This window comes from Gymnoscopelus microlampas (assembly GCF_963454915.1).
Source record: "Gymnoscopelus microlampas genome assembly, chromosome: 21".
In the NCBI taxonomy this organism is placed as follows: domain Eukaryota; kingdom Metazoa; phylum Chordata; class Actinopteri; order Myctophiformes; family Myctophidae; genus Gymnoscopelus; species Gymnoscopelus microlampas.
Window position 1 is genome coordinate 40,052,857 of NC_139958.1, and position 14,508 is coordinate 40,067,364.

The window sequence follows — 14,508 nt, forward strand, 5'->3', positions numbered from 1 at the left end:
AAAACTGTAATCCAGACTGTAAGCCCTGGCTGTTCTGTCATAAAATATCAAATTAGAAATGTTACACTTTACTATGTTTCCCTAAACATAAGTATTCTGAAAATGTTGAGCACCTCAGTAAATCTGTTGCTCCAACGGTTTACCATGTTGGAAATAGTGCACCGGTTATGGTCATTTTAAAAAGGGTGTGGTCATTTTCGGGTATTTCGTCCCGGATAGAGAATTAGTCAAAGTTCCTAAGTTGTTCCCTGGGGTCATATTAGCCAAGAACAGTTGAGCTATTCTCTCCTGAATTAAGTGCATACATATCTTAGCCAGGTCCTAGACTATTGAGATTCACAGGCAGGATTTGCATAACGGTACCACAGACAGATCTCTGTTAAAGTTTAAGGACCCACACTCAAAACGAGAGCGAATACCAACAGAAGCATATTAGGGATTTGGACAAAGTTGTGGGGGTGCTACCCGCACGTTTAGCTGTGTTGTTCAACAATATAATTATACAATACCAATTGGTATTATTGAAGGGGAGAAATAATCGACCTAAGTAAGGTTTCAGAACTTTTTTTATATACTAGTGTTTAGCATGCTTATAATTCAAATGTAGAGCATTATACTTTATTCAATTTATTTTCACATTGTTATTCAAAAGCACATTTGCTGTTAATATTATATGAACTATTAGTCAAATAGCATATGCAAAGTGTAAATCTACATGTGAATCCACTCTGTGTTAATGTGTGTGTGTGTGTGTGTGTGTGTGTGTGTGTGTGTGTGTGTGTGTGTGTGTGTGTGTGTGTGTGTGTGTGTGTGTGTGTGTGTGTGTGTGTGTGTGTGTGTGTGTGTGTGTGTGTGTGTGTGTGTGTGTGTGTGTGTGTGTGTGTGCGCGTGCGTGCGCGCGTGAGACTGCAATTCACTGATCATTTACGCTCTTTTTCATTGATTTGTACAGAGACACAACCTTCATACAGTTCCTATTAAAAGAGCAACCAGCACCAGAAGGAATCAATTGGCATAACGACTGAATTGGGGAGAAAAAGTGGTAAAAAAGCAACCTGCAGATGGTGTGGGTCTGAAGAACTTCAATCGGCACAGCCATAGAACACAACACACATCACACAAAAGATAACGATGTGCATCCAGACAGATATAAGACATAGACAGATATAAAACAAGACACACCTACAATATAGTTTCAGTATATTTACATTTAGGTTCTTTCATAACAGTTAATGAAATATGAATGGACTAAATATTTGAATTAACACAAAATGTGTCTAGCCTATGGACTATAGGATTAATATAGGCAACATCTTTAAGAATAAAGTGACATGGCGTGTGCAAGTCAGTCAGCTGTGGAATATGTCAGTAATGCCAGAACCCACCTCGTGGGGGGATTACAGAATCTTTCTGTTATTTTGGAGAATCTGTATCAGAGAGAAGTGTTTATTGAGGAGGAGGTCAGTGAAGTACAGGCACAGACTACTGACTTTAATAAAACAAGAACAATACTGGATTGGGTCACAAACAAAGGGGAGGCAGCTTCCTATGAATTACTAAAGATCATTGAAATAAATAGGAAGACAACCTTGAGACCAGACCTACACCACTGGATCAGCTGCTTTCCTTTCAAAGATGACGTGGAAATGGATATCAACTATTCTAAAGGTACTGTATGTAAAGGGGAACAATGGCAAATACAGTATGGTACACTGATATGCTGCTGACTTTTTGCATTGTGAACGCAAGAGTTGTATACCTACCAAGATTTCTTTGTTGGTATTTCAGTCAGTTTACAGACGATTTATCCACTTATTATTTTCATTTCAGGTCCAAGATCATGCCATGGATACCAGGCAAAGTTAAAGAAAAAAGCTCTTGAGCTATCAGAAAACGTGTGGGACCAAAGCAAAAGGTTTCTACATCTAAACAAGAATGAGGATTCAAATCTGTCTTACACTCCACTGGTATTACATGGACATAAAAATACACCATCTGAAATAATAAAATTCAAGACCAAGAAAAGCAAGAAAAGCCGTCCTAAAAAATTGAACACCTACATTCCTAAGAATAAAGAGGAAATATCTGTAGATGAATTACTCAAAACACACAAAAACAAAATTCTCGTGGTAGGTAAGACTGGAATTGGAAAGACAACAGCGGCATGTGAAATGCTGAAAATCTGGGGAGGAAGTGACAGCGAGGACGTAGATTACATGTTCTATTTTGATATGAGAGAAATGTCTACAAATCCCAATAGCTTGGAGGATCTTCTCAAAACCAGATGCGTTTGTGAACTAGATAAAGGAAAAGAAGAGATCTTGGAGGACATAGAGAGAAATTCAGAAAATGTTACTATCATTCTTGATGGACTCACAGATCTCTCCTCCTCAGTGATAGAGAGACTTGTGAAGGGGGAACTGCTTCCTGGTGCAAAGATTGTGATCACATGCAGACCAGAGGTTGAATCAGAAGACTTCCTATCAGACTGGCCTTCTCTCAGAGTGGAGGTGAAAGGCTTCAGCACAAAGTCCATCAGAGCGTACTTAGCTAAGATGTTGAACACTGAGCAGTTGAGCACCGTTGAGAACAACCTGGAGTTGTTCAGTCTTTGCCATGTCCCAGTATATGCTTTGATGATGGTTGCTTCATTTTTTTGTAAGAACCCTATGGCTTCTGAAGAACCATGCACAGTAGCTAAAATATACATCAACATTCTTTGCGGGTGCATTCAAAAGCACAGTGGCAAGGCAATAACAAAAAATAGTCTAAACAACCATATCAAAGACTGCAGTGAAACAATATTTTCTTTGGCAAGGGATGCTTCTCAGGCAACTCAACGGAAAACTGTGAATTTAACAGCACTGTCTTGTGGAGGAAGCCATGTTCAGTCAGCCTTCCTGAACACAGTTTATGTTGATGTTGCAGCTGCATTATCGAAACCCTACTCTGCATTTCTCCACTACACCATACAGGAGTTTTTTGCAGCTTTGTGGTTTTTGAAGAATCCTGATGAAATAACTGATCTTCTGCAACAGAGCTGCGCTGAAGAGATGAAACACATGAAACATGTGATCCCTTTTTTGTGTGGTTTGTGTAGCGAGAAAAATCTTGACATGTTAGAATGTCTGACTCCAGATCAGCAGGTGAAGGAAATATCTAAGACTTTCATCAGAGACGTGGTAAACACGTTTCTCTCTTCTCCACTAACTGAAGATCACAGTTACACTGACAGCAACATATTGTTCTTGTGCCAATGCTTGTTTGAATCTCAGTCCACTGAGGCCTGTCTTCACTTTCTGGAGAAACTGAATTATTGCCTTGATTTGAGTGAAGAGAATCTTGATCCTCACCATTATTGTGCTGTGTCTTATGTAATCAGTCAGTCCCAAGAGAGGAAAATAAAGCTAAACCTTGCGGACACTGTATCGGAACAAGGACTGAGATTAATACGCGGATGCCTGAAAAACATCCAACTTGATGGGTGAGCATGTTGATTTTCATTCTACTACAGTTTATCTAATTAGGCTGTTACTGTACATTAAAGGTCGTTACACACCGGCGATTATGTGAATATACGCAAAATTCTGACTCGTTCCGAATAATTAAAAGACGCTTTTTCGCTTCGCTTTTTCGCTTTTTCGCTCCATGTACGCTTCCATTGACTTTATAAGGTTTTTAAAAAATGCGTATTATTCGCTTGAAAAAATCGCCCCGGTGTGTAAGGACCTTAAGTCTTTTTTAATTCACTTTTTTGATGAAGTGATTTAGGAATTAACTCCAATGGAGTCCTTAACCCATTAACTCATTAACTGCCAATCACGTAGATCTACGCGAACCTATTTAAAGCCGCCACGTGCCAATCGCGTAGATCTACGTGAACGTTAATTTTTCAATTTGACCCAAAGACCAAGGAGATATGATTTTTCGAAGGAAAAGACTCCCATCCACTTCCTTGTTAACTTAAAACTTAAAAATAATTTATCTCGGCTCCTGAGTACTTTTTTTTTTTTTCAATGAAAAATCTCTGGCACTGGCTAGAAATATTCAGAAATACCTCTGGCAGTTAATGGACCGGGAAACGCATCTGTGTGTCATTTTAAGATTTCTTTATCTATTTTTGAAAAATCATGAACATTTGTGCAAATATTTGAATATGTATATCTTTCAAAGCTAAATTGTTTAACTCAAATCTTTGCTTCTGGGGATTCTACAAATGTCTTCTAAATCCTACCAGTTTTTTGAACAAAACTTATGTTGCTATAATCAGTGGTTCTCAAACATTTTCATCTCAAGGACCACTCAAAATGATAGGTATTTGGCCGCGGATCTCAATATGTTGTTCCAGTGACCGCCCCCAGAAGCAAAGATTTGACTAAAAAAGGTTCACTTTAAAAATATATATATTCAAAGATTTGCAAAGAAAAAAAAGATTTTTCAAAAATAGCAGATCTACAAGCTCATAGCACGGCACTCTGTGCCATGCTATGAGCTTGTAGATCTGCTATTTTTTGAATAGCCAAAGGCATCGTAACAGGACACAGATGGGTTCCCGGTCCTAATGGGTTAAAAGGATCTGATACTTGTGCCAATTGGTACAGAATCCTACTACAGCGTTTACCATAAAGCTACTAAGATGGACCTACTGTAATGTTACAACATGTATAATTACCTGTACAAGAGGGAAGGTCTCGTTTAAGAAAAACCTTGTCTTCCAGGTGTGACAACTTGAAAAGCCAGCTCTGGAAGGCTTTTCTCCTCAGTGAGGAGAAGTTGGACTACAGAGGTTTACTTGGTCTAGGCGGAAATGAGTTGCACCTCCCAGTCTGTGGTGGTAAAAGAGTGTTTGAAAGAGCAGTAGAGATCATGCAGAACAGTTCAGAGAGTGTTAATCTCTGCCTCCTCTGGGACAGGAAGACCAGTGCATGTCCAGAACTGACACAGACCCTGTTGGAGTCTCTGCCTCATATCAACAGGTGCGTGATTTAGTGTCATTTTTTATGTTATTATGGGATAAATTTAACATCAGATTTGCTAATTGAATTACTGACATTTGAAACAGTTGAGTTTTTCAGAAGAACATCACAATGTCATTTTTGATAACAGCCATTTAGAGAAAGTTACACACATTTGTTTTGTGACTCATGTTCCTTTTAAAACTGCAATTAAGGTTCAGAGACACATCCAGAGGTGAAGACGCACAGGTTCAGGGACATTTCCCTGGACTACTGGAGGGGAGAGAAAAGCAGCTGTTGCTAGATTTGTGCCAGGAGGCAGCAATTAATAAGAGGGAAGTATTTCAGAGTACAGTGAATACACTCGTGTCATTGTTCTCTGTTTGCAATATGAAATCTGACATCCTGCTTGATCTTCTGAAGCCACTTATATCAGAAGCTCCTACAGTCTGGTCCATAGATCTCTCTGGGAGAAAGACCTCTATCCTCCTGGAATGCTTGAAACTCCAACCAGAAATGAAACAAGTAGAGCTGATAGGCTGGCCATATGAAGAGTGTGAAGTGAGGATCTTGCTTCAGTGTCTACCATACATCACACTGCTCAGGTTATTTTTTTGCTTCATTGGATATTTGTCTTTATATGAAATCCAGATAATACAGAGAAGACCAGTCAGTTCCTTCATATGATACTAGACACTGTACAATTGTCTTAAACTCTAAAGAGTGTGGAACCCATTCTGGACCCTTACAGGTACCTTTGGTTCCATTTGTACACTCCTCATATTCCTCCTCCTTATATTAACACTGATGTACTATTTTACATGTATGTGCTAGCCTAGCGCTAGTCAGCAAAGTTCAGAGTAGTAAAGTTTATGCATTTAGAGGCTCATTTAGTAAATCGTTTAAAAAATCCACTCACTCTCTAACCTCAAATATGATGGATACAGTGTCCATCATTGTTTAGTTCTGTTTATGATCAGAGATACATTTTTCATGTTGGTTTTTATTTGAACTGTTGCAGTGTTGCTGGTCAAGAAGCATCCAAGTTCCTGGAGAAACTCATCTGTGAAGCAGCAGAAAGAGAAGCAGAAACAGGAGAGAAGTTTCTAGAATTGTTGTTTTATGTGTGTGATTACAGAACATTCCTCCGTTCTTCGAAAAATCAATGTGGTGCACTACTGGACCTGTACTCCTATGTGAAGAACTATGAGACTCAAACAGGCAGAAGTGTTCTTCCAGCATTACAACCAGTTTACCAGTCAGCTCCTGCAGTCTGGTCCATAGACCTCTCAGAGAGAAAGGTCTCTCTGCTCCTAGAGGTGCTGAAGCTCCAACCAGAGAAGATATCAGTAGAGCTGAGAGGCTGGTCAGATGAAGAGAGCGAAGTGAGGATCTTCCTTCAATGTTTACCCTACATCTCAGCGCTCAGGTAACTGGATTATGTTGTATTGTAATTACGCTTACCGCATTACTTTTATAGAAACACATTTATATTGAAAGATTACTGTAACTCACAAAGTTGTATGGAAATAGTTAAGAAGTCATAGTTATTTACAGAAACAACAACAAAAAATGTTCCAGCTCATTAAGAGGATAGAAAACTTTCCAATTCTACCAATTAAACCCTATACATTTTGTTTACCAGAGTCCCACAGGGCTCTCTCTTTAACCCATTACATCTGTAAAGCATCTGTCTCATTTTAGATTTATTTTAGCTATAGCATCATATGTTTTTCAGAAAACTCTTAGGATTTAGAATATTGGTTTAGAACGGTGGTTCTCAAAAATAGGAGACATACAAGCTCACAGCGGGTCACATCTCAATTTGGGGGTCCTTGGCACAGAACATTTTTAGAACTACCAATTTAGAAGGCATTCGTAGAGTTGGCCTCAGGTCTTAATGGGGCAATAGATCCACTAGTATTTCCTTTAACGCTAGATTTCTTCAATCTACAAGCTCACAATGTATCCCAACTTGATGCATTGTAAGCTTGTAGATCTGCGATTTTTACCAAATGTTCACCATAGAATAGAGACAGTAGGCTTCAAGGAGTAAAGAGCGTTAATTGTTTATATTGAAAAATACTTTCAGTTTATCACAATATACTAGATAGGTATGTTACTAACGTGATGACCATATCTAGTCAAAATAGAATTGAGGTATTTTTAGGTACACAATATAATTGTGTTTTGACTTTCATAAAACAGTATATTTAAGTTCATGGATAATAAGTATAATTTTGACTACTCTTATTTTTCATAATCTACAGGTTTGCTGCTCAGAATCAAACAGGACACACATTTCTATTGAATCTGTGTGTGCAAGTAGCTCTCCATGAGAGGTTAAACACACAAACAATTGATAAAGTGTTTTCACTATCAAACTATTGGCATCACAAGATGGACTTCCGTCTAGACCTGTACTCCCATGTCAAAGACTATGAGACTCGAACACACAAGAGTGTTCTTCCAGCATTACAACCATTTTACCTGGCAGCTCATTCAGTCTGGTCCATAGACCTCTCAGAGAGAAAGGCCTCTGTTCTCTTAGAATGCTTGAAACTCCAAAAGAAGAAGAAACCAATAAGGCTGAGAGGCTGGTCAGGTGAAGAGAGTGAAGTGAGGATCTTCCTTCAGTGTCTACCCTACATCTCACAACTCAGGTTAATGTGTCTCCTTTCATTGAATATTTGTCTACATGTATATAAAAGTCATCCAGCTAAATGAGATAATCAGCTATGAGTAATGCCCTTGAATTAATTATGAGATCATATGTATTGTATTATCCTACTATAAAATGTAAAAACAAAATGCATTTTTGTAGTTTTGCATTTATGCCTCTGGCTATATTATCTGTACACAGAACAATTCTGAGTTTTCATTTCACTCCAAAAGGACCCATAAGAGTCCATTTGGTTACATTTGTATATTGTCAGAGTTGCAAATGGATAAAATAACACTGAGGATTTTACTGTGTAGTTGCGGTCACTGTCCCAAGTCGGCCGATGTGCACACTATGTATGGACTAGCATAGAATTATAATACAAAAAGAGTTATATTTCTTAATGCAACGAGCTGGATAGAAAGACGCAAAGTGCAGAGAGAACAAGGGAAAGTATCTTCTATAAGTATATACTATTCATGACAACCATACAACTAATCTTAAGTGAGAATACAATCAGAGAGTACATCTTCTTCTTCTTTCGGCAAATTTCCATTGGGGTCGTCACAGCGGCTCATCAGTTTCTATCTGGTTCTGTTTTCTGTCTCTTCCTCTGTGACTCCAGCCAACTGCATGTCGTCTCTCACTGCATCGAGAGTACATAAATCACTCAGAGAATATGTGATCTCTGTATGACACTATACAGTTTGTGTAAACTAAGTACAGAGAGTACAGACAAGTTCATGCATTGAGAGACTAATTTAGTAATATATACTGCTCAAAAAAATAAAGGGAACACTTTGATCCCTAATTCTTTTGAGTTTTTTCGTTAGCAGTATGTACACAGTTCATGAAAAAACTCAAAATAATTAAGGGATCAAAGTGTTCCCTTTATTTTTTTGAGCATTTTACATTTATTTATTTGTATTTATTTTTTTCCATTGACTCTCTAACCTAAAATATGATGGATACTGTACAGTGTCCATCATTGTTTGGTTCTGTTTATGATCAGAAATCCATATGTAATGTTGCTTTTACATTTGAACTGTTGTAGTGTTGCCAGTGGAGAAAAAACATCCAAGTTCCTAGGGAAGCTCATCTGTGAAGCAGCAGAACGAGAAGAAGAAACAGAAGAAAATATTCTGGAATTGCTGTCTTCTGTATTTAATTACAAAACATTCCCCCTTAATTGCTCACGTAAGGCTGTAAACACAAAGCATCAATGTGATGTACTACTGGACCTATACTCCTATGTGAAGAACTATGAGACTCAAACTGGCAGAAGTGTTCTTCCAGCATTAAAACCAGTTTACAAGTCAGCTCCTGCAGTCTGGTCCATAGACCTCTCAGAGAGAAAGGTCTCCCTCCTCCTAGAGGTGCTGAAGCTCCAACCAGAGAAGAAACCAGTAGAGCTGACAGGCTGGTCAGATGAAGAGAGTGAAGTGAAGATCATCCTTCAGTGTCTACCCTACATCTCACAGCTCAGGTTAATGTTGTTTTCTTTCATCAATATTCTACATATGAAAGCTGTCTACCTTTTACTAAAGATAATGAGGAATGCACGTGACTTTTTAATTATGAACTGGTTATTTGTCTTATTTGTTATTGGTGCACTGAATTTACAAGAGGCAAATATCAATTTGTTGTGTCAGAGAATGAGTCCATTGTTCTCCTTAATGAACATAAAGGATACATTAACACTGAGGATTTTACTGTGTAGTCTTCAGGGTCGCAAGTCTGCACTCTGTGCGTGTTCACCCGTATGGAATAATAAATAAATATAATAGAAAGAGAGATAGTTTATTTCTTAATGCAAAGAGATGTGCAGCATAATATCCAGGATAAAAGCAAAGTGCAGAGAGAACAAGAGAAAGTATCTGCTGTTAGTACTATGCATGATACAACCAATCAGAAGGGAAAATGTAATCAGAGAATAATGTGATCTCTGTGTGATACTATAAGTGTAAGCATGAATCACTGCTGAGTTGTGTGTTAATGTCATTGTTATCAGAAGTGTTGTGGTATTTTCATAGGACAATGGTTACAGTAACACTAGACATACAATTCAAGTTTAAACGTTGAGACACATTAGTAATATATATTTTCTGATTCTTTCATTTTCCATTATTTCATTAGACTGCGTCCAGAGGTTCTGCAGAAGCTAGCTGGTGTTGTGTATACAGCTCAGGATGAGGAAGTGACAAAGTCTTTCCTGGAGAAGGTTGGTGGAGATCTGACCTCCTGCTCTCTAGACGGGGAGGTTCTTCTCTATCTGCTACAGCAGGCATCAGCCCAGATGATCACTGTGGACTTGAGGCACAACAGGATCTCAGAGAGCAGCATCACAGGTCTTTTACCCTTTCTGGACAGAGTTTTATTCAAAAGGTGAGTTCAAAATGATCGTGTGGTGTGTGTGTGTGTGTGTGTGTGTGTGTGTGTGTGTGTGTGTGTGTGTGTGTGTGTGTGTGTGTGTGTGTGTGTGTGTGTGTGTGTGTGTGTGTGTGTGTGTGTGTGTGTGTGTGTGTGTGTGTGTGTGTGTGTGTGTGTGTGTGTGTGTTTGTGTGTGTGTTATCAGCATTCTATACTAACAATAATCCATGTTTTCAGACCCAGTTCCAGCTTTACATTGTGTGCCATCAGAGAGACATATAAATGTTGTTCCAGTGACTGTGTGTCCAGTTTATTGCAGGCATGCAAAAGTGTCACTTTTCAGCTACAGTCACCTTTTTGAACCCAAATAGGGCAATTGTGTGACACCTGACCCGAAAGAAAACAACATGTTGTCACCTTTTTCACTTCGGGGCTGTTTGCATGCCTGTTATTGAGGTCATTAGACTATGTAATCAACCTGGACAACACAGAGTTGAACACAGTGGACTGTGATGCTCTGCTGTTTACCCTCAAACACTGTGACAAAGTGACACAACTCAGCCTGTTGTGGACCTCCATACCACCAGAAGCAATAGAGAACATCATGTTCAGTATGGATAAAGTCTCAAATCATCATTGCTGTATCATGCTTTTAGAATATGTAGTGTGAATATAAAACCAAAAACATGTATCCTTTATGGGTAATTCAAGGTGTCTAGTGTAGTTGCTTTGGATGTTTATGTCCTTGCATAATGTTATTAATAATTGTATTAATAATTGATCAATGAAGTGCTGATTAAATGTGTTATGTTGTACATCCTCATACTAGTGTTGACAGGAGTCTGCTGCTGACGTTCCTCCACTGCTGCACTACCTGTCAGACACAGCAGGGGGCAGCAGCATCACGTCTGCTCAGAGCTCTACAGTACAGACTGGATCTGTCCTGCTCCTCCTCTGTGGACCTGTCAGAGCAACAGCAGGTGGTGTCTCTGTCTCTGACTGTCACACACTGCAGGGACATCTCTACTGTCCTGACACACAGCAGCAGCCAGGACACACAGCTCATCCTATCAGACTGTGAGGTAGAGGACAGTGGACTGGACCTGTTGTTCCCTGTCCTCAACAGAGTCCATCTTAGGTGAGAAGGACAACACTTTGCTGCCTGCTGTTGCTTCTTGTCACATCACAGATGTACAGATGTAAAGAAGTGGGTGATTTTGTTTCATGCATGCGTCATCATTTTGTAGTAATTTTGTGTAATATATTTTTCTGCCTTTATTGGATAGTATGGTGAAAATGACAGGAAACGGGGAGTGACACGTAGCAAAGGCTGTCAGTGAGTAGCAGGTTTAATTCCCGAGCCTGTCAGGCTGCATGAGAGCCTTTATGTGGTATTCGCCTTAACTACTAGGCCATCGGCACCCTCATGTTGTATTTCTTTTGTGAGAAGAGAGAGTGAGAGCTGAAGGGAAGATATGGTAACAGGTTAAATAAAAAATAATAAAGATACATATACATGAACAGGTTGTAGTTGAGGTGGTAATTGTCCTTGATATTACTTGCAGAGGCGAAGCGTCATGAGGGCCAGTGGAGCCACGGCCCGGTCAGTAAAGACCCTGCCTGCCCCATCTAGCTGCTCAAACTCCTGGGCAAGATTCGCCAGAAAAAACAATTCTGCTCCGACAACAATAGATACATTACTGCAGTAAAGTGACCTGCGGCTCATGTTATTGCAGTGATACATTGGCTGCCATACGCACCTTTTACAAAGCTAAAAGCTGCCTACTCCTGCATGTCAATGGTCCAAGTGTGACCTGTTAACACATTGACTGCCAGAGTTTATTCATAATGTACTCACCCCTGTGCCTGCAATTTGCGTGTTTTTTAATTTTTTAATTTTGTCATTTTTCATTCAAATAAATTCTCTGATTGTGGTGTTAAGCACAAACGACAGTTTGTGCTTAACACATTGAGCACCTCGCTCGCCCCCTCCCAAACAGGCTCGCGTCACATCCGGTCATTCACCGGATGTTATGATTCGGCAATCCCTGATCCCCGGATCGGCCTGAAAACGATATGATACACGACGACGATGACTGTTTGTCACCCGGACCAAAGAAAATAGAAGTTGAGCTGTCCGTTTGTATTTTATACCGTGTGAAAAAACGAGTTTTTCCCTATTCTGGCCGAAAATGACCGGAGAAAAACAATGTGACCCGGAAACGAAATCTGCGTTATACATCCGGCTCCGGGTGAGTGTGACGTAAGTGGAAAACGAAAGTGCTGATGAAAAATAAACAGACCCGCGCGATCACAGATTAAACAATGAAAATCCAAAAGAACGCATCAATGCGTTCTTTTGAATTGCTGGCAAGCAAGCGATGGATTTGAAAGAACGCATCAATGCGATCTTGGCCATCAATGTGTTAAGTACCGTAGTCTGTAGGAGGCATATAGGCTACTGTCAGATCATGTCCTAAGGAGTCCAAAAGAGAATGGATCCTGGGATTCATGAATTAAATTACAGAGGTGAGTAAATAAGTACATGTACTCAAGTACTGTACTTAAGTACAGTTTTGAGGCATTTGTACTTTACTTGAGTATACAGATCTGGCCCGGTCAACATTAAAGTCCACGCTACGCGTCTGATTACTTGACGAGAAGAATCAGTTTTCCAACCACATTCATCTCAATGTTCTGCTCATTGTGTATTTCTTCTCCAGATGCAGCAAATCCCTCCTTCTCCAGCTGCTATATCTGGTCTCTGTGGGCAGTGAAAGGAACACAGTGATGCGAGCAGGTTCCCTGGCTGGAGCCCTGGGTGGAGAGCTGGACCTCAGTGAGACCAGACTAGATCAGAAGGCCTGTAGATGTTTGGCCCTGGTTCTGGAACACTCTGAGGGACTGACAAAACTGGACCTCAGTCACTGTCAACTCACTGACCAGCTGCTAAGGACTCTGATCCCCCACCTGCACAAAGCACACGTCTTGGAGTGAGTAGCCTTATAGAATGGTATGTGTGTGCATGTGCATATGTGTGCCTGTGTGACTACGAGGTAATCTATTCCTTTGTCCTTTCTCTTCCTTGTGTTGTTGTAGTCTGAGTCACAATAATCTCACTGATGTTCTAAGGGACAGATTACTCCAGCTGCTCTCCAAGGTGCTCTCCATCAAAACCTCCATCCAAACTATACGGTGAGTAGAATGGACTTGTGTTTGAATGTGTGAATTATTCATAGAATAACGTATTGTTCTCAGGTATGTAGGGAACTCATTCATCAACATGGTTTACTACACACATCATACAGTACCTGATGAATAAAATGTTGTATCATTTGATTGAATAAATAAAGGAAAAAGAAAAGAAAGAAAAGAAAGATTTGATGTCTTTCCAGACAACGGCTTCATGGACAGAACACAGAACCCCCTTCCTGAAATATGGTGCCCCAATCAACAGCAAGCTCTGGTCCAAGTAGAGGAATGTGTCATGATTCTCAAAAATGTTACAGTCATGAGTCAACTGTGCTTAATAATTCATGTGAAATAGCCAAATTGGAGCAATTATAAGTCTATAACTCTATATTTTATTATTTGCCACCAAGTGAATTATTAGTTGTGTCAACTGAGTTCTATCTCTGGTGATTGTGGCTTTACTTAAACAAAATGTCATTGTTTCATTGAAATGGTTCAATGTGAAGCTGTATATGTCAATATATATTTAATGCACAACTCAGGTTGTATATTGTACAGTTTGAGTGTTTATTTAAATTGTCAGTAATTACTCAGTCACTTTGTTCTGGCATCTTATCAGGAGTCATTTCAAGCATCATTTTTAGTATCTCATTGTTCATGTCTTTATTTACATTAAATAAAACACATGATGTCATTCATTTTGTTTCTTTGGAAAAACTAAATGAGAAATACGAAAACAGAATGATCCACTTAAACTCCAGCATCCTTATTGTGGAGAACTGGGCTTTCGCAGAAAATAGTAGATAAACAAGCTTGTGAGTTGTTGCGTGTGACGCGTTGTGAGCTTGTCGATCGGCTATTTTCAGCGAAAGCTTTCCTCACAACAACAGAAAACAGAAAATACACTAGTATAGAGCCCTGAGGGACTCCAGTCAACCTTATGGGGTTAAGTGTTTTTTGTTTGTTTGTTGTATGGGATTGATGGCCGCCCGTCCACCAATCCTGGCATCATGACTTTTTATAACCTGACAAGACCTGAAGAAAAATAATTAACCATAGTCAGCACCATAGTCAGTAGCATAGCCATTAACTATAGTCAGCACCATAGTCAGTACCTTAGCACGCTGGGCAAGACCTGGGATGTTGGTTGTCTAGGAAGTGAAGAACCGGAAACGGTTGAATTTGACGGAAGTACCGCCCAAGGAAATGACGTTAATGTTTTACAAATCTGTTAACATTCTCCGTGAATGAAACGAGTGTTGTGTTTGGTCAAAGAAATATAGTTTCCGGGGGAAACGCGTACGACGGAAATCCTACCCACACAGCACT

General features: G+C 39.6%; 2 protein-coding genes across 2 annotated transcripts in view; both read left to right on the forward strand.

Moving 5' to 3' along the window:
• The window catches only part of LOC311037990 (nucleotide-binding oligomerization domain-containing protein 1-like), a gene marked incomplete at its 3' end in the record, with an annotated part of 13,562 nt that extends 7,174 nt beyond the window's left edge, over window positions 1–6,388 (forward strand). Inside the window, exons 3-7 of the mRNA XM_084047285.1 lie at window positions 955–1,668; window positions 1,831–3,484; window positions 4,719–4,976; window positions 5,171–5,560; window positions 5,977–6,388. Coding sequence (XP_083903411.1) covers window positions 1,332–1,668; window positions 1,831–3,484; window positions 4,719–4,976; window positions 5,171–5,560; window positions 5,977–6,388 — 3,051 coding nt within the window. The 5' untranslated portion in view covers window positions 955–1,331. The remainder of the gene's footprint in view (window positions 1–954; window positions 1,669–1,830; window positions 3,485–4,718; window positions 4,977–5,170; window positions 5,561–5,976) is intronic.
• Window positions 6,389–7,355: 967 nt separating this feature from the next.
• On the forward strand, window positions 7,356–13,887 carry LOC311037991 (uncharacterized protein; the record flags this gene model as incomplete). The annotated part of the gene is made up of 8 exons (XM_084047286.1): window positions 7,356–7,560; window positions 8,243–8,307; window positions 8,820–9,103; window positions 9,754–10,002; window positions 10,817–11,125; window positions 12,711–12,980; window positions 13,087–13,182; window positions 13,383–13,887. The coding sequence occupies 8 exons, from the start codon at window positions 7,356–7,358 to the stop codon at window positions 13,420–13,422; spliced, it is 1,518 nt and encodes a 505-aa protein (XP_083903412.1). The 3' UTR covers window positions 13,423–13,887.
• Window positions 13,888–14,508: the final 621 nt, after the last annotated feature.